This window comes from Loxodonta africana, chromosome 22 (assembly GCF_030014295.1).
Source record: "Loxodonta africana isolate mLoxAfr1 chromosome 22, mLoxAfr1.hap2, whole genome shotgun sequence".
NCBI lineage: Eukaryota > Metazoa > Chordata > Mammalia > Proboscidea > Elephantidae > Loxodonta > Loxodonta africana.
Genome location: NC_087363.1, coordinates 42460740 through 42480760, shown reverse-complemented (window position 1 = coordinate 42480760; position 20021 = coordinate 42460740). Strand labels below are relative to the sequence as shown.

The 20021-nt window shown below is 47.8% G+C and overlaps 2 protein-coding genes across 12 annotated transcripts in view; one reads left to right on the top strand and one right to left on the bottom strand.

Annotated features, from left to right (window-relative positions):
- The window catches only part of TADA3 (transcriptional adaptor 3), a 23593-nt gene extending 13214 nt beyond the window's left edge, over positions 1 to 10379 (bottom strand). Inside the window, exons 1-10 of one of the 11 annotated variants that reach the window (XM_064274933.1) lie at positions 7732 to 10376; positions 7571 to 7628; positions 6985 to 7121; positions 6653 to 6885; positions 4519 to 4769; positions 4302 to 4407; positions 2970 to 3111; positions 2760 to 2863; positions 1432 to 1541; positions 480 to 665 (exon numbers count right to left, since the gene is read on the bottom strand). In XM_064274933.1, the coding sequence (XP_064131003.1) occupies positions 480 to 665; positions 1432 to 1541; positions 2760 to 2863; positions 2970 to 3111; positions 4302 to 4407; positions 4519 to 4769; positions 6653 to 6859 (1106 nt within the window). In that variant the 5' untranslated portion in view covers positions 6860 to 6885; positions 6985 to 7121; positions 7571 to 7628; positions 7732 to 10376. The other 10 variants (XM_064274935.1, XM_064274930.1, XM_064274931.1 and 7 more) reach the window with 10 other exon arrangements.
- Positions 8318 to 20021, top strand: ARPC4 (actin related protein 2/3 complex subunit 4). The gene is made up of 6 exons (XM_064274937.1): positions 8318 to 8447; positions 11953 to 12071; positions 13269 to 13380; positions 15811 to 15906; positions 16923 to 17093; positions 19106 to 20021. Exons 1-6 carry the CDS (start codon positions 8445 to 8447, stop codon positions 19109 to 19111), a joined length of 507 nt encoding a protein of 168 aa, XP_064131007.1. The 5' UTR covers positions 8318 to 8444; the 3' UTR covers positions 19112 to 20021.

Genomic DNA, 20021 nt, shown 5'->3' with positions numbered 1-20021 from the left:
ACCCTTGTTGTGACCCATGCAGTGCTAGACGCATGATGGAGTAGATATAGAACTGATGACACTGCTACCGATTCCCTAAAGAACTGGTCCCAGAACACTGGTCAATTTCTGGTGCTGGGCCAATAAAAATCACAGATGTCTGACTAAATATTAATAGGTGGTAAACCTACTGCTTCACATTTTCCATGTGCTTAAAATATTTTATAATAAGACGTCGGTGTGGAAATAAACTAAACGTGGAATAGTGCTGCAAATACAAATCACAGATGCCTGAGCCCTACCCTGAGAAATCACAACCTGTTTGAGACTTATAACTGGTGGGGAGGTGCTTGGGCATCCATGTGTTTTTCAAGCCTTTCCAGATAATTGTGAAGCCCAGCCAGGTTTGGGAGGCCTATTATGAAGCCCTTGGCAGGTAATCAGCAGTGGCCAAGGCCTCCTCAGCCACCCCATGGAGCACGCATCACACTGACACTCACCTCAACAGGTCGTGCTTCTTGGTGCGGTTGTGGGCGCTGAGCGCCTTCAGCTCAGCCTGCCGTTTGCGCAGCTCAGCAAGGACCTCATCCTCAGAGTCCTCCGCTGGGCGGTCCTCTGACTCCAGAAGGCCCTGGGCAATCAGTTCCTCCTTGATGCGGCTCTCTAGGGACTTAGTATGCGGCACACTGCAGGGGAAGGCAGCCCCCTCAGCCTCTGGGCAATAGCCTCCTCAGCCCAAGGGCCAGCTCGGAGGGGGTCCACCTGAGAGGTTCCCAGGGTTTCCTAAGGTTAGTGAACACCCTCCTCTCTCTGTCGGCCCCCTCCCTCTATCTGGATATAAAAATAGAAAAAGACAGGCACATCTGGTCTTGTTTTTAAGCATGAATAACATGTATCTATCGTCAAAATTTCAGAAACACAAAAAAATGTGTATCACAACCCAGAGAGAACAACTGTTATTTCATTAAATGCTATTGATATACGTATGTCAGGTTTTGTCGTATTTTCTTCCCAATTTCTTGTTATATATTATTTCAAACTTTTTAATTATGTGCGTATGTTTAAGTATATTTTAAGTGAAAACAGGATTATATTGTCTGTACTGTGCTACAACTGACATTTCCTCCACCCAGCACTCTCTGTCTTTTCATGTCAATTAAGTAAATTACTCTAATATGATTAATGCAAGTTATTTCACCACCTGGTGTTAAAACAACTTGGCCAACCAAACCCTTTCCACTGTTTACATGACAAGCCGTGCTGCGATAAACAACCCCAGGTCAAGTCCGTGTAGTGGAAACGCTGGGCCAGAACTCCCATTTCAGACTTTACTGGGCTTCACCGAACTGCCCCCAGCTCTCTATTAGCGGGGACCTCCTCACGTCGAGATGGACAGGAAGAGAAGACAGACGTGAGGGCTGGATTGTGGGGTATGGGTAGGACACCACTCACCTGAAGGGCTTGTTCTGATTACGGGGAGAGGTGCTAGCCCCGTCAGCCCCTGATTCTTTCCCAGACATGTCAGGAATAGGAGAATCTTCCATGGGGGAAATAATATTTTCCTGGAAGACCATCAAAAGGAGGTGGAGTAAAAAAAGAGGTGTAGCCTTTCCATTCTCCTGCTCATCTCTAACCTACATGGACAGTCTTCGCAAACCAGAAATATCGTTTTTTGTTTCCCATCCCACCTCCTCCAGGAAGTCTTCCCAAACTGATCTCAAACAGCTCTGACCATTCTAAAACTTTTTTTTCTGCATTTCCACAGAAAGAAGGAAGCACAGAAGAGTGATAACAATCAACAACAGTAATGAGAATAGCTAACGGTTGTGAAGCATTTGCAAAACACCAGGCACTGCGTTAAGCATGGGGTTGCAGAGGGTGCTAGATGCCCAAACACCATTCTCTCCTTTCTTTCATAGTAGCTGGATTCATGGCTGCCCAGCTACACTGCATTTCCCAGCCTCCCCTGCGTTCACGGGAGTGGTCATGTGACATATTCTCTCCAGTGGAAAGTGATCAGAAGAGACAAGAGCCACAGCCAGTCATAGCCCATAAAACTTGCCTCACACATTTCCATACTCTTTTTCTGTGGACTTGGAGTGGCATCCACGCCCAGCGTTACCCTGGAAGTCACATGTTTAAGATGGCAAAGCTATAATCAGCTGAGGCCCCTGTCTGATGAGAGTGGAACAGAGTCCTGCCCTGACCTCCTACCTCAAGCCAATCTGCAACATGTGCCCCAGACTGTTACATGAGAGAAAAATAGACTTCTGTTGTATTTGAGACAGAAAAGGAAACTGAGGCTCAGTGAAGTGAAGTGATGTATCTAAGGTCAGCCAGTGGGTACAAAGAAAGGTGCTCTGAACCTGGGGTTTGAATCCTGCCTCTACTAGCTGTGTGAACTCAAGCACACAGTTCCTTCCACTGTGCCTCAGTCTTCTAATATATAACATTGTCCTTGCTGCCACTGAGAGATGTGTGGAAAGCCCTTTGCACAGGGCTCAGCCCTTAGCCAACACGTAGTAAAAGTAACTGTGGAATAGTGGCTACCTTTGGGGAGGTTAGACTGGAAGGGCACGAGTGAAGGCTCTAGAATACTGGTGATGTTTCATTGTGTGATCTTAAGGTTGGTTATATAAGTGTGCTAATTTGTAAAAATTTGTCAAGCTGTACGTTTATAATCTATGCATTTTTCTAAACACATAACATACTTTTACAAAGACTTTAAAAAAATTCTAACAGGAAGTAAACATGGTTCCTGTTTAGGCTGGGGTGCTCACCTCTACCAGGGCCTGCAGAAGGCGCTGCGTCAGGGCGCCAAAGGGGCACCCATCTTCCGGCTGCTCATGCTGGGCCTCAGATTTCTTCAGCAGGGCATCCACATCTGGGGCAGGCAGAGAAGTGGAGGGCAGGTGGGCTGAAGTTCTGGGAATCAGCACATACGGCCCTCAAGTCCTGGCCTGGGGTGGGCAGGGAGGTGAGGGGCCTACCTTTAGTGTCCAATTCGGACAGTGGCCCCATAAGGCCTTTCTTCTTGTCAGCCACAGCCGCCGCCCGGGCACCATCCTTCTGCTCCTCCAGCAGGTCCTCCTGTGCCCAGCGCTGGGAGTAGTGCTTTCCTAGGGGTGGGATCTGTGGGGAGACCCACCCAGCCCCAAGGGGTAGACACTGGCCAGCCATGCCTGGGGTGTGTGGGGGCTCTCAGTGCACTTGGGCATTGCCAGTAAGCTCTTCATTCATTCATTGCCTCATTCATTCGTTTCCCCAGTACCTAGCCCAGAGCTGGGGCCTGTGTCAGATATAAGTAAGAAGAGATGAGGAAGATAAAATCTGTACACTCACAGAACAGTGTACATACATGGATTGTCCCTGGTCACAGCCGTGGCTTCTAGAAAGGAGAGCCAGGGGCCTTAGGGTGAGGGGTGAGAGAAAATTGCCATCTGCATTGTTTGAACTTATTACTGCCTATATGGACTGCTTTATCAAGTAGATTTTTTAAAAAACCATTCAGATAATCAGTAAGAGATAATTAACGTGCTGTGGCGGCACAAAAGAGAGACCAACTTGCCGCTGCAAACCCTGAAAAAGCGTTCTGGTAAGATCCGGGCCTTGAGGGTGAGTCAGTCTGTCAAGTGGGGAAGAGCACGTGTAGAGACCCAGAGCCCTGAAGGCCCGTGTGAGCCTGGAGCCAGGGCAAGGTGCTTGGGGAGGTGGTGAACGCAGCCACAGAGAAGGGTGTAGCTGAGGAATAAAGATTGGGGCTGGGGCTGGGCTGCCAAGGATGAGACACTTGGACTTCACCCTGTGGGTAGTGGGAGCCAGGGGAGGCCTGGCAGCAGGGCTGGGTCATGAGCACATCCCATCATGACAGGTGACCTATAGGAGCCCCCCCGCAACTTCTCTGTATTTTCCACGTTTTATTTAGCGAAACGTGCCTTATTCTCATCACAAAAAATAAACCCTTATACCTATACAAAGAAAAAAAAAGCCCCTGGAAGCCTAAAAGTAGGGATGGTGTTAGGAGGCTGTATGGGTAAAAACTGATGAAGGCTTGAACCAAACAGAAGGAAAGAGGATGAGGGCACAAAGGAGGACTCCACTGACGTAGACACTGCAGGAGGTGGAGACCACTTGGGTGGGGCTGAGGGGAGGCGTGCACAAGGAAAAAGTCAAGGTCGAGCATGGAGTCTGGATGGGTTTAGGGACAGAGGCTGGGCAGGGCTGGACAAGGAAAGTGATACATGTCTTTGATGTCTGATCTCTGATGCGTCTCTCACGCATCCTTGCTCTCTACCATGTCTACTGAGGTCCAGGGCTGCTACCTTGTAATGTTCAGCCTCATCTTCTGGGGGTTTCAGTAGCTCCTCTAGCGTGCGCACCTCCTCGCTGGTGATATCTGCACAGTAGGGCTCCACTGAAGCCCAGAACCTGCGGAGAGAAGCAGATCCTGAATGGGCACTTCCTGCCCTATCAGCCTCAGCCCTGGACCCCTCCACTCCCAGAATCCTGAGGTCCCGTCTATGTCCTCCGGTCCAGAACCTGTTCGGGGCGTCATTCTTGGGGATCCGTGGCACGTCGATGGGGTCATCAGTGAATTCATATTCCTGGATCTTGGGCTGAAGATTTTTTGATTTGGGCCGCCCAGGGCCAGGGCCTGGCCCATGTCCCACCTTCCCTTCCAGTTTCTGCTTCTTGGGCTTTCCATGTTTGGGAGGAGCGCCAAGTTCATGGTCTCGACCTAGCTTCGGGAATCGTCGATCACCTTTCTTATCCTGCCAGTCTGTGAGGATCTGAAATTCACAGAGACTTATTACTCAGGGGGAGATGGAAAGACAAAGGACATTTTCCCTAATAAATAAACTAGGATCTAGAAACCAATAAGGCTTCCAAGTCTTTCCACCATCCTCCTACTCATCCTTCACGATCCAATTTCATTTCTCTGCCCTTGTCTCACAGGACTTTATTCACATACTTATTGTTCCATTCACTTGTTTAGCTCTATTCTGACTCCTCTCTGCCTCACCCAAGCAAGGCACATCATGTTTAGTAAAGGAGTCAAATAAATGTTTACGTCCCAGGACATGTTAACCCTGGGGAAGTATTCTGGTGGTAACTTTTTGGCGAAGGCAAGCAAGTCTCCCAGCAACCTTTTACTTCAAACGTCACCACAGCTGGGAAGTGTTCATCACACCAGTTACTCAACTTCTTAGATGCTCAAATATAACTCTGTGCCACAGCCCTGCTCAAAATCTATCATGGATTCCCAAGGGCCACAAGTTACATCTATATATCCTGTGAGGCCCAGTGGAAATGGCATCCCCCTCCTTTGTGAGACTGGTGCTTCAGACCTCCACTGCAGACCCAAACATGTTGCTTGGTCATACTGGAATATGGCACACCCTCTCACTTCAGCTAGATTATAAACTACTAGAGACTGGAAGCTCATCTTCACTATCTCCATTGCCCAGGATCTGGCACGGTGCCTGGGACACAGGACTTGGGAGACATTTATATAGTGAATAAAAATAATCAAAGTAGAGTCAATAAATAACACTTGAAATGCTTCCTAAGTGTTAGACATAGAGCTGAGTCCTTGCAAGAATTCTCTTTTTATCCTCACTAAAAAAAAAAAAAATTTTTTTTTTTTTTTTAATGCTCTTAGGTAGGTCCTGTTACTGAGCCCATTTTGCAGACGGGAAATGGATGCTCAGCAGAAACGTGAGGTAACTTTTTGAAGGTCACAAAACTAGGAAGCAACAACAGTAGCAAGAGCTCAGTCCAGGATTCAAATCCAGATCTCCCTGCTCCGTTTCTCCTAGTATCCCTAACTACAACATGTTATCTGGTACGTGTCTGACCTCCCCCACCCTTTAACTGGCGAGTTGCCTGAGGACCAGAATTGTCTTAATTACTCCTTTAATTATTAGCACATGACTCAAAACGAGAAAAAAACTCATTGCCCTGGAGTGGATTCCCTCTCACAGCGACCCTACAGGACCAAGTAAAACTGTCCCTTAGGGTTGCCAAGGCTGTAAATCTTTAGGGAAGCAGATTGCCACATCTTTCTCCCTAGGAGTGGCTGGTGGGCTCGACCTGCTGATCTTTCAGTTAGCAACCGAGTGCTTTAACCACAGCACTACAAGGGCTCCTTCAGCTCATAATGGGGGGTAAATAAATGCTTAAACAAAAAAACAAACCCGTTACCACCGAGTCGATTTTGACTCATAGCAACCCTATAGGACAGAGTAGAACTGCCTCATAGACTTTCCAAGAAGTGTCTGGTAGATTCGAACTGCCAACTCCTTGGTTAGCAGCCGTAGCACTTAACCACTATGCCACCAGAGTTTCCAATAAATGCTTAGTGAATTATAAATCTTGCAAGTTATGAGGATCACGCACAATCTTGCAGATACAATACGCACGAATGTGCATGATCTTCATAAACTGCAAAACCTGTAATTCACTAAGCATTTACCTTACCCCCACGTCCCATCCTTCTACCTCCCAACCCCCAACGTGCTGGGTCCTGTATTAGTCTACACACCCCCATAAGGCCCTGTACCCCAAGCCCCAGCAGGTGGAGCTAACTCAATGTCCCATCCTGCTATCTTGTCACAGTCCACCCCTGGCAATCCCCCCGCTCCATGACAAGGTCCAGCAGGTGGGGTATCACCTGGGTTTCTGCCTCCAGCACCCGTAGGCGCCGGCTCGCAGAGGAGAGCAGAGTCTCAAGCTCCAGCTGCAGGGTGTCCAGCTCCTCAATGCCAATGCCATCATCCTCGGAGCGGGCCAGCACTGCCGTGTAGCGGGGACAGACCTTCAGGTGGTCCACAGACTTGAAGTCATGGAACTGCAAGGGGCAGTCCTTCAGCTCACTCATGGCCCAGGATACGGAGCCCTGTGTAGCTGGAGAGTAAGGATTGACGAGGGACAAACTGTCACGAGAAAAGCCCAAGGGCTCCTTCCACTAGAGAGAGCTTCAACAAGGAAGTCAGATTTCAGTACCTTCTGACAATGCTGGTGGCTCAGCTCCTACTCACAGAGTACCCACTGTGTACCAAACTAGGTGCAGAGTACTTATAGGCTTATCTTGTGGAATTCATCACCCAACCCCAGGAGCAACAACCATTGTCATCTCTGTTCTACAGACAAGGAAACTGAGACTCTGTAAGGGTGGGCACAGGCCTAAGCTTACAGAAATGCAGTTTGAACCCAGGAAGTCTCATGTCTGTGGCCCTAATCACAACAATACAATGTACCCTGTTTTCCTGACACTGTTCCTTTTTGTCTCATCTCTCCTGGTTTCCAAGCATCTCATTTTTACAAAGTTTTCTGTGCTTCCCATGCTCTCCGTTGCCCACCTCCCCTTACCCAATTCTCTTTATCTATGTCCCTGATAGTGTCAGGAATGTGCGCTGGGTACCCAAGCAGCCCTGAGTTTAAGCTCAGCTTTTACCATTCTCTGCTTGTGGCCCTGAACATGTTATTTAATCTTTTTCCATCCGTAAAATGGGGACAAAAGAAGACAAGTCTATTTGTCTCTCTGAATCAGTTTCCCAGTCTGTAAAATGGGGATAACAACAGTACATACCTCCCTGGGATGTTCTGAGGATTAAGAGATGAGGCCCGTCAAGAGCTCAGCTCAGTGCCTGGCACAGAAAAAGTGGGACTGTTATAATGACTGGCCTCACCCATGGGTCGCCCCGTGCCCGCCCTCTAGGTACCCTCTAACGCGGCCCCCGCCCCCTCTACCTCCTCACTGCTGCCTCCTACGGCCCGGGGCCGCGGGAGGGGGAGAGGAGTTCCGGTCGGTGGGAGCAACCGCCCCGGAACTGGCGATGGGCGGGCCCCCTGCAGTTGGCCCGGGGGCGGGGAGACGGCTCGGGCAATCCCACTGTGGCTCCGAGAGGGGGTGCAGACCGCCAGCAAGGCCACTGCGGGTGGAATGGTACCCTTAGGGCGTACCCTAGAAAGCCTGGGGCTAGGGGCGGGGCTCAGCGGCCGGGATCTCGGCGCCAGGCGGCAGTTAGTCCCGGGGGCTGCAGGTAGGAGGAGCCGGGAGAAAGGATAGGGGCGCAGAACCGGAAGGAACGAAAGGATTCACCTCCTCACCCTGTCCTAATATGGTGCCCAACCTGAGACTGGGATGTACCATTGCATAACTATAGGAAGAGATTGTGGCTAAGGCGACAAGAAGGCCAAAGGCATAAGCGAGAACTATATGGATACCTGGAAAAGCTTGAGTTTCGATTTGCAACTTCCGTAGTCCAATACCATGATAGTTCTAGCGGGAAAACTTGCCAAGGATCTAAGTGTTCCTAGGATCCTCCTCCCCCCGCTCTGGAGCGGAGATAGTATCGTCCGGAAGTCCGGGCGGAGACTGCGGCTGCGCTTCTCGAGAAAGGGCAGGCGTCGCTGGCCGGCCACTTCCGCACTTCCGCTTTCCGGCCCAGCCAGAGCCCGCGATGGTGAGAGAGCCGGGACCCGGGCCAGGGACCCCCGCCGTTCTGCTTCAGAGCTCTGGGTCTAGGGGAGACGCAGCTTTGCAGCAGAGGAGGCGCGGGGCCGAGGGATACCGGGGAGTGTGGGGGCGCGATGGGGCTGGGAGAAAGAGGGTGGGGCGGGGGCTGCTGTGAGGAGGAGGTGAGCGGTTGAGGGGGACGCCCTGGTAGGAAGCAGGCCTGTCGCTTCATGGTCCGGCTCCCGGAGCAGGTAGGGAATACTCGAGGCAGGGAGGAAGCCGGAAGTGGGACCTCCTAGGCCTGTGGAAGGCAGACACGTAGTAGGCCTCATAGCCCGTAGTAGGGCCGCTGAGGCATGTAGAAGGGCCAGCTCCCCACCCATAGTAGAACTGCAGTAAGTACACATAACTTTTTGTCTCCTAGCCAGTTGACCCCACCATTTCCCAAAGGAGGCGTTCACACTTCCTTATCCACTCTTCTTGGTACCCCAGCGCTGCTGCTACCCCACTGAAGGATCCGTTTGTGTTGCTTCCTCTCAGGCCCGGCCCTGGTCAGAACTGAACAATGTCAGCCTTACTTTAGGATATGATACTGCTGATCCCTCCCTCCTTGGAGATCTTCCGTTTGATAAACGTGGTCGTTTCTGGGAGTTGTGACTTTGGCTCACTACCTTCCTCTCTTTACACTTCCTGGTGACACCTGTGTAGTCTCATGGCTTCAGTGACCTTGTGTATTTGGTGAGTCTTGAATCTGCCTCCCTTGCTCTGGCCTCTCTATCAAGGTTCTTTTGGAAATCTTGAACATACCTGGAAATCAGATCTCCAGATCAAAACTCATCTGCCCTCCTAAACTTGCTTGATCTTCACCTGTGTTCTCTTTCCTAATTTTGTGTCCTCTCGGACCTCAGCTAGAACCTGCGAGGTTTTGTGTGTTTTTTTAACTCTTGTTTTGTAATTGGCTCTTTTAAAGCAAGTTTATCGAGGTATTAGAAAAAAACTATGCCTATTTTATTAACGAAAGGGCAGGGGCGGGCCACCTAAAATTCACCGTTTTTAGGTTTAGATAGATAAGTAGCTGCTGTCGAATGGACTCCAACTCAAGGCAACCTAATGCAGAACAGAATGAAATGTTGCCTGGTCCTGCGTCGTCTTCACAATCACCTGCATGTTCAAGTCCGTCATTGCAGTTCTTGTGCCAGTCCATCTCACTGAGGGTCTTGCTGGCCCTCTATTTCACGAAACGTGATGTTCTCTTTCAGCTGTTGATCATCCTGATGACATGTTGGACAGTGTTCTTTTGTGATTCATAAGGTTTTCATTGGCTAGTTTTTGGAAGTAAATCGCCAGGCCTTTCTTCCTGGTTTTCTTTAGTCTGGAAGTCCACTGAAACCTGTCTATCATGGGTGCCCCTTCTGGTATTTCAAATACCGATGCAGTAGTACAGCAAATTGACAGACAGGTGGTGGCTTTTACCATGTGTGAATTTAGACAAACACAGGCATGTAACCACTACCACAGTCAACATTTAGAACATTTCTGTCATTCAAAAAAGTTTCCTTAAGCCCCTTTATAATGTCTTTTCCTTCCCCCCCACCTTAGGCAACTGCTGATTTTTTTTTTTTTTTGTATAGGTTTATTTCTTACGGAATGTTGTATAAATGGAGTTCTTTATTTTGTAGTCTTTTTAGTCTGGCTTCTTTCACTTCCCATAATACATTTGGAAGTCATTCATGTATAGTGTTCCATCATATGGGAGCACAGTTTTGGGCAGTTGTTTGATCCTCTTATGCTTTACATCTGTTAGTCTAATCTCTGTGATACCCTCTTTCTCCACTGCCCCAGGCCAGGCTCTCAACAGCACTTCTTAAATACCCCTTTCTGTGTTACGTCTCACTTCCCCCTCTAATCCATTCTCTGCAGAGCCACCATGCAGCTGCAGTCATGTAACTTCCTCCTCAGAAAGCCCCAACAGTCCTTACTGCCCCAAAAAAGCTGAACTCAGTAACTTGGCATTTGAAAATCTCCACGATCTTGCAACCTCTTTTACAGAATCAAATTCCCATATACAGCAACATTGTAGTCATTACCACTTCTGGAACTCTTAATACCCCTTTGTGTTATTCTAACTTTGCTGATGGTATTTCTGTCATTCATTCATTCTATAGAGAATGAGTAAGGCTCTTTGTGTTAGATACTGCTGACGTTACCGCTGTCATTCATTCACCCTACAGAGAATGAGTAAGGCTCTTTGTGTTAGGTAGTGAGCTAGATGCAGGATATATTGCTGTGAATAAACCAGACACGGTCTCTTCCCTCATGAGGCTTAGAGTTTGTGAAGGAAAAACTACAAAAGACAAGAAGAATGTGCCATCATGAATTGTAATAAATACTATAAAGGAGGAAAACCTGAGACATGAGATTGAATACAGTGGAGAGGCCTTTCTTGAATAAGCGGAGGTGGAAAGGTAGTTAGGCAAAGAGAAGAGAAATGTCTTATCAATAGATGGATCGGCATGTGGGAAGCCCTGGGGTGAGGAAAAACTTGGTTAATGTAAGGAACTGAAGATAGGCCAATGTACCTGGAAGGTCTACTGGGAACGTTCTTGCTCTATTTTTTGCTTTTAAATCCTGCTAATCCTATCTCTATCTTCAAATCAAACTCAGTTTCTTCTGCAGGTGGATTACTTATAAATCTAGTTATTTCACATTTCTTTGTATCATAGTCATTTACTTCGGTGTCTCCCCGACCAGGTTGAGAGAAATTTGAAGGTAGAGCTGGTCTCGATCATCTTGAATCCCCAGCACCTATTTCAGTGTGTAAGGAGCCCTGGCAGTGCGATGGTTAAGAGTTCAGCTGCTAACTGAACGGTTTGAACCCACCAGCCGCTCTGTGGGAGAGAAATTCTGTGGGAGAGAAAAAACGTGGCAGTCTGCTTCCATAAAGACTGCAGCCGAGGAAACCCTGTGGAGCCCTTCTCTGCCACGGGGGGTTGCTATGAGTCGGAGTCGACCTGATGGCAGACCACAACAGCTTAGTGCCTGGCACACAGTAGTAGAGCTATACATTGTTGGCTCAGGGGACAGATTGAGGACACAGTCGCTCACCTTTATGTCTGGAACAGAGTTTCTCAACTTGGCACTATTAACATTTGAGGCTGGATGAGCCTTTGTTGTGGGGGCTGTCCTGTGCATCATAGGCTGTTTAGTGCATCCCTGGTCTGTAGCCACCCGACGCCAGTAGCACCCCGCCTCCCAGTTGTGGCAATCAAATATACGGCAGTGTTGCCACATGTCCTCTGGGGGCAAAACCCTGCCACCAGCACTCTAGACTCAGTGCTTTGAGGGCCAGGCCCGTTCTGTTCACTGTGGTGTCTGAGAGCCAGGGACCCATATGCAAGCACCCTTGGTACTGTCTGGCTCCAGTGTTAGCTAGAGAGGAGACTACCAGTGGCTTTGGGTGGGGGGAGTTTATGGATTCTGACCCTCCCTGTTCCTTGGGTTTTTTCCTACAGACTGCCACTCTTCGCCCCTACCTGAGTGCCGTGCGGGCCACGCTGCAGGCTGCCCTCTGCCTGGAGAACTTTTCTTCCCAGGTCGTGGAACGACACAACAAACCGGAAGTGGAAGTCAGGTAGGGAGGGAAAAGGCCGGGGTGGCTGTTGTCTAGAGGATACCATGAACTTGGGTCCTGGAGTTGTCAGGACAGTGCAGTTCACATATTTTGTCTTTCCACCAGCTGAACAATGGTTCTTGATTTGGAGTTCAGAAAATAGGGTCACTGGGTTGGCAGGACAAAACCCAGAGGAGAAGCTACCTTGGAACCAAGATTGATTGACATAGGTGTGGCTTTGCAGAGTGGGTTGCTTGTGTAGCATCTCCTGTGTCATTATTGAACCCACTAGTAATTTAAAGAGAGGATAGAGAAATTCAGTATCTGAGGTGCTAATGCCATACTTTTCTAACTTCAGGACCAAGGTGTTTTTTTTCCCTAGAGCCTTATTTCTTATCTCTCACCTTCTACTTTAAATAGTTCATGTTTCAGGTTTTTTTTTTTTAATCTAGTTTATGTTTTGTAAAAAATTATTCTTTTTCCCTTTTAAAATTTAATCAGAGATTTATATAACTGACTAGATATGCTTAACTTTAAAGAAATGAATAACTGACGTGGTAGTTAGGATGTGTCGTGTTCTGCTGCTTAACATGTATGATTTCCACTAGGCATTTTGAAATGCTGAGGAAAGCTCACAGACACCACCACCACAGTTAACTACCATTACAAATATTTAGGATTCAGAGAACTGATGTGAGGCCTCAGATGAGAGGGATCTCAGTGGTAAACAGTAAACCATTCTGGATCGATAGTTAAAGAAGCAGTTCCATATTCATTTGTCCTTATCTCTAAAAGTAGGCTTTTTCTTCTCACTCCCTAAATGGCAGATGAGTTTGCGTGTAGTTATTAAAATAAGAGCTATCATCTGTGAAACTCCTGCCATGTGCCAGACACACTAGTAGACACTTGATTCTCTTGTATCTCCATCAGTCCTCACCAGTGAAATAGGAATCAGAGTCATCTTACAGATGAGAATATTGAGATTCCGGCAGGGTAACTCACCCAAGGAAAGTAACAGAGGGGCTGAGTCTCAAAACTTTTTCACCCTGACTCCAGAGCCTGTGCTCTTTCTACTGGAGAATACACTCCTTGGCCCCAATCTGAGAACACCCCTGGTTTTGAGTTTCCTACTCCTTGGAGTCAGTGATCTCAGATCATGATTTCTGCTGTGAGGTTTCCGTGACTGTAGACAGAGGCCTCTGTGGCATTGTTTTTCAGGAGTAGCAAAGAGCTCCTGTTGCAACCTGTGACCATCAGCAGGAATGAGAAGGAAAAGGTTCTGATTGAGGGCTCCATCAACTCTGTCCGGGTCAGCATCGCTGTGAAACAGGTGAGCTCACCACAGGGCCCCTACCTCCCCAGGAGGTCTGAAGTTGGGAGCTTTCTCCAAAGCTGGGGACCCCATCCAAGAGGTTAGCATCCCGGATTAAGGATGCAGGAAATCTAGGTTCTATTTCCTGGAATATGCCCAGGATATGATTTGCCAAACTGAGCAGATCAGTAGAACAGAAAGCAAGGAGAGAGAGAATATGTCCACCTTTGAGGCCTTGCTGTGGTAGAGAATGTAGGAAATACAGCGGCTTAGTCCACGGGACCAGTTAGGTGTCAGATCAGAGATTTGTTCCTAAGGAATGAGAAGTAAGTCCAGTTCAGAAAAATAAGCAGCAACAGTACCAATTTGATAGCTGGATACAGACTGAGATTTACAGTAAAAAAAAAAAAAATAGACAAAGTGTCATTTCTTACATGTTTCCTCAGGCGACATTTCATAAATGTCTGTCAGTCCCTGCAACCCCCATAATTTCTGCCAAATTTATAGCCATCTGGGTGGTTATTTATTTAATACAAAAAAAAGATTTCTTTAAATGGGCTTATTTTCTTTTACTTAAATTTGTTAGAAAAAGAAACTTTATGCCACTAACCATAAATAGAAAAACAGAATCACATGCCACAAATAGAGGACAACTCTAAAAATAAACACAATGAAAACAAAACAGTGATATTAAATTCAGACTAGAGACTATTGCCTATAGAAAGCTCTGATTCTTGGGGCCTGCTGCCTTTGTTAAAAGAGGAGATTAATAAGAACTGGGAAGTGTTAAGGGAGCCCTGGTGGTGCAGTGGTTCGGAGCTCAGCTGCCAAGCAAAAGGCCAGCAGTTCGAATCTACCAGCTGCTCCTTGGAAACTCTATAGGGCAGTTCTACTCTGTCCTGCAGGGTCACTGTCAGTTGGAATCAACTTGACAGCACTGGGTTTGGTTTGGGTTTTTTTTTTATTAACTTTTATTAAGCTTCAAGTGAACATTTACAAATCCAATCAGTCTGTCACAAATAAGTTTACATACATCTTACTCCGTACTCCCACTTGCTCTCCCCCAATGAGTCAGCCCTTTCAGTCTCTCCTTTCGTGACAATTTTGCCAGCTTCCAACTCTCTCTATCCTCCCATCCCCCCTCCAGACAAGAGATGCCAGCACAATCTCAAGTGTCCACCTGATATAATTAGTTCACTCTTCATCAGCATCTCTCTCCCACCCACTGACCAGTCCCTTTCATGTCTGATGAGTTGTCTTCGGGGATGGTTCCTGTCCTGTGCCAACAGAAGGTCTGGAGACCATGGCCGCCGGGATTCCTCTAGTCTCAGTCAGACTATTAAGTATGGTCTTTTTATGAGAATTTGGGGTCTGCATCCCACTGATCTCCTGCTCCCTCAGGAGTTCTCTGTTGTGCTCCCTGTCAGGGCAGTCATCGATTGTGGTCGGGCACCAACTAGTTCTTCTAGTCTCAGGATGATGTAGGTCTCTGGTTCATGTGGCCCTTTCTGTCTCTTGGGCTCTTAGTTGTCGTGTGACCTTGGTGTTCTTCATTCTCCTTTGCTCCAGGTGGGTTGAGACCAATCGATGCATCTTAGATGGCCGCTTGTTAGCATTTAAGACCCCAGACGCCACATTTCAAAGTGGGATGCAGAATGTTTTCATAATAGAATTATTTTGCCAGTTGACTTAGAAGTCCCCTCAAACCATGGTCCCCAGACCCCCGCCCTTGTTCCGCTGACCTTTGCAGCATTCATTTTATCCCGGAAACTTCTTTGCTTTTGGTCCAGTCCAATTGAGCTGACCTTGCATGTATTGAGTGTTGTCCTTCCCTTCACCTAAAGCAGTTCTTATCTACTAATTAATCAATAAAAAACCCTCTCCCTCCCTCCCTCCCTCCCCCCCTTGTAACCACAAAAGTATGTGTTGGGTTTTTTTTTTTTTTAAGGGCATACCAGCACCCAGCTGCAAAGTCTTTTCCTTGGAATTATGGGAGGAGAATTCAGAAGGGAGAAATTTTGGGGATGGTTGATGTTGAGTGTTAACTAAAGTGGGGACCACCTAAGAGTATCTCTGATACCCCAGGTGATACACATTGCATACTAGTGAATGTGAAAGTGAAGTGAGAAAGAGAGAGGCAGCTTCACAGCTTCGAACGTAGGTGTGGACTCAGGAGCTGGTAAAAGACTCAGGTCTGCCAGAATTACCTCTCTGGAATGAGGGAAGACAAGATCATGATAATAGCCTATTGAGTTGGAGAAACCCTTGTGTAGACCCTCTTCAGTTGACATCCAGTTCCCCCACATTTCAGGCAGTGATGGCTCTCGATACCAAAGCTCTCTGCCTTCATCAAGCCTGGGGGAATTTGGAGTCTGAAGACCAGGCTATGGGTTTCTGTCGCCTTCAGATGGCACTTTAGAGAAATCTGTTTCTCCTTTGCCCTCCCAGGCTGATGAAATCGAGAAGATCTTATGCCACAAGTTCATGCGCTTCATGATGATGCGAGCAGAGAACTTCTTTATCCTTCGAAGGAAACCAGTGGAGGTGAGACCCAGTGGGACTGGAACTTTTGTCCTGGGTTCACCGCTGTCTCCCAGTGGCCTGTGACCTATATTTGTAATACCCAGGCATTCCATCAGACCAGACTTGGTTTCTGAGTTCATTGTCACTGGTCTGAGATTGCGTATAGACCCAGAATTGCTGTTTCTCTGGCTGTAGGGCACCCATTGACTGAGTTGAGAGTTGGCTTTCATTTCAACTGGAATAGAGGAAAGTGAGTCAGAAGCTTAGGAGAAACTGGGTCCACCTCAACCACAGAAAAGGCAAAAAAGATGCATTGCTCATCTTTCCAGAGCCTACCATCCGGGGTAGAAAAAGCAAAATTAGGAATTCTGAGCTCTACCACCAACGAATCATAGTGTCTCAGAGCTGCAGATGATATTGGATCTTTTGTTGCGTGACTTTATATTTGAATCCTCTGCACAGACTCCCTACTAGTTCGACTTAATCCCCAATGACTGAGCAGTACCATGCAGAGCAGCACATGCCATCATCAGACACGTTGGCTAAGTTCTTCCTTAAAATGAGCCAAAACTTTCTCTGCCAGTCCTAGATCTAACCTCTAGGGGCCAACGGTGAATAAAGAAAGTTGCTGTGTCACATGCAACCTTCAGATAGTTCCAGACCTCAGTCCCATCCCTCCCCATATCATCTCTTCTCTAGACTTAACGTTTGCGGTTGTTTGATTCGAGTCTTCTATAATAAGATTTCAAGACCCTTTACAGTCCTCTAATTCATTCTGAATGCAACTGTTTGTGCCATAGTCTTCTAGAGACATCTGCTATACACAAAAATTCAAAGCTGCGTTCTGTCACTCAGATCCAGCATAGGCACCCCACCAAAGCAGGGGCTGATGACTGAAATGGTGTGTAGCTTGGAAGAGGATCACCGCCACCTGGAAGTATGTGGATGAGGGAAAGTAGGGGACATGGCTGGCTAAGTGCTCCAAGAATGCTAATTCTCTCTTGTTTCTCCTCTTCCCTATCATCTTCCTTCTCTAGGGATATGACATCAGTTTTCTGATTACCAACTTCCACACAGAGCAGATGTACAAACACAAGTTGGTGGACTTTGTGATCCACTTCATGGAGGAGATTGACAAAGAGATCAGTGAGATGAAGCTGTCAGTCAATGCCCGAGCGCGCATTGTGGCTGAGGAGTTCCTCAAAAATGTGAGCGGGAGGCCTTTTCAGCTTCCTTCCAGAGGTGGGAGGACCCGTGGGGCATCCGCTCTGCTAGGAAAGTGGTGTGTTGATATTTCCGGAGGGCCCCAGGACTGTTGTGTGGCAGGTCAGCCAGATGCTTTGGGGCTAGAAGACCTGAAGTTCAGCTTTGGGAGCTGGAGGCAATTTTCCATCTCTGGGTGTCTGGGCGACACCTCTCTTAGTGTGGCTTATTTCACATCTCAAAATGTACACAAAGTCTTTACCTATATCTAGTTCAAACCCAAGTGAGGTAAGGTAATCCACATGCGAATTTTCTAGGAATATAGAACAGTTAATCATGATGTAATTGCACTTCTCAGGCAGACTTGAATATTTTCCTTCAGTGCCTGTTTCTTAGGCTTAAGGCCATGATTTCCTCAGCCTGCTTTCCATCACTTTCATGCCTTAAGTCCTCCAGATCCCCTTTAAATTGTTTGTGCCTTTCTGACTGAAAGGACTACAGTCCTCCAAAGAGGAGGAATTGTTTACATTGATGAAATAAAGACATAGTTATTCTCCTTTTGATATTCAGGACATGCCTTTTTTTTTTTTTTCTTCTTCCAAACAATCTTTGGTTTGTTGACATGTCCCACTCAGAGCTGACTGTGATCCCTAGATGGTAGACTTAGTGTTTACTCCTACCAGAGCACACAGACCCAGCCCAGAAGGAGCTTAGAGTCCTAAAAATGGAAATTACACCCACTTCCCTGGGGGTTTAATTATACTGAGGGCAGCCAGCGTAGAAAGTAGCTGTACTGTGTGTACAGGATGGTGTGGTGGTTAAGATCACACAGACTCTGGCTCTACTACCGACACAGTTTCCTCAGCTGTAAAATGGGGATAGTATTTACCTTTCAGAGTAGTTTAACATTAAATGAGCTGCTTATGTAAAGCATAGCACTTGGCACATAGTAAGTTTTCCATCTTTTGTAGCACCAAAATTTTATTTTGAGGAAAAATAGTTCTCGTGCTAATTTAGTATGCTCATTCATTGAGCAGCCATTTAGTTATTATAATTGTATTTCTATAGAGTTAATACAGCTAAAAAAGCACATTCACAGGTCTCCTTTAATACTGAGAGTAAGCTGAGGCTCTGGGAATTTAAGCCACCTGCCCAAGGTCCCCCAGCCAATAAATGAGGAACCAGGGCTTGAAGCTAGGTTTTCTGACTCGAAGAACTAAGATGGCACCACAGCACCTGACAGGGTTCACAAACTCAGGTGCACGCGGGGGTTGGGCAGGTAACGTACATGAGTGAAGCGGGGTAGGTGGGCACTGGTGAGCACATGCCTCGTCTAAAGAGGATCACTGCCACCCAGTTGTAGCCCATCATAGCTTCATTGTCCCACTTTTCAAAAGAATCTCCAAATCTGGATTCGTATGTGGCATGTTTTGAAAGTTGGCAACTGCGTGATTAATATTGTTGTAACCACTGTGTGTGCCCAACAGTACTCCTCTGTGGGCTGAGTTCAGCCCATGAGCCATCAGTTTACAATCTCTGATTTACAAAATGTTCAGTACTGTTCTAGGCATCATGGCAGATACCTGAGGGTAGAAAAGTTTCAAGGCCCTGTTCTAGTTGGGGATCAACCAGAGCTTAACACAAAGAACCAGATCATGGGCTCCTGTCACCAAGCCCCTTGTATGAGCCCTCCATCTCCAAACAGGGTAACACTAAGCAAAGCAGTGGATCAGGGCTTTATAGCAGCCTCCGTGCCAAGGCCAAGGGGAGCTGTGAAGAAGCCCACATTGCCCTTAAGTGTTCTTCCTGGTCTAGTGCTCCGTCTAGGGCCAGCGCCCCATAGATCCCTGCTGAACACTGCTCAATTAGAGTATGTCTGCCAGGTGTCATGGGACCCAGCTTCGCCCCTCAGAGATCTGAGCACAGTGGCTGCTCTGACATCAGCCCACCTTTGCAGAGCAGGCCTGCCAGGATATAATAATAACTACCACTCACTGCCTCTTGTTTCTCTTGACAGTTTTAAACCATCTGGCTGGATCTCGTGGCCTTCCCTCTCCGCCTCCCCCGCGTCTCTGCGAAGGCGTCCTGGAGTTGCTTCCCGGAACCGTGGCAGCAGCGGCAACAGCAGCGGGAGTGGGGTGCTGGGTCGGGGTGGGCACTGGATGAGGGAGGGGGGTGGTGTGCTTGCTAGCTGGGCAAGAAAGCAGCAGTGGACCTGCCCCAAGGCCACACGTGCCTGGTCAGGCTGGCTTCTGATGCTCAGTCCCCTGGGCTGGGACAGGTTTTTTTTTTTAATATCTTGAAACTTATACTCTGTGCTTGTAGGAGACTGTAACCTTTTGTTGTGTTTTTTTTTTTTTTTTTTTAAACAAACAACCTCCACCTCCAGTGACTGTGACTGGTCCCAGTGATTGTACCTTATTGGTCGCTGTGGGTCTGGGCGGGCCTGGAGCCAGAAGGCGACTACTGTTCCTCCCGGGTGCAGCCCCAGGTTGGGAGGGAGGGTTCAGACTCTAGTTTTTCTCCCCTGCACTCTTATTTCCAAGCCTTGTTGGGCCAAGTAGAAGCTGTGGGGACCCTCTGCTGGCTTCCTGAGCTCTGCCTGAAGGTGGCCACCCAGCACTCTTTGGGGAAAAGAACTGAATCAGTGGCTACCAGCTATGCCTAGGAGCTGGGGCCTGAAAGCCAGGCAACCTCTGGCCACTGGGGCCATTTCACGCCCTCCCAGTGGAGAGGGGCCACTGTCTCGCCTTGTCTGTCAGTGTAGTGCCTGAGTTGGGCGTGGAGAGGTGAGTCCTCCTCCAGAGCTCCGGGCCGGGCCCTCTTCCCCCTGCTCCAGCTCCTCTGCTCCTGCGCTAGCTGTACCTTTTCTTATCTGATGGATCGTTCCTCCCCTAATTAAAGTCTCTTCTTGCCCCTTTGGGGCTGCATGA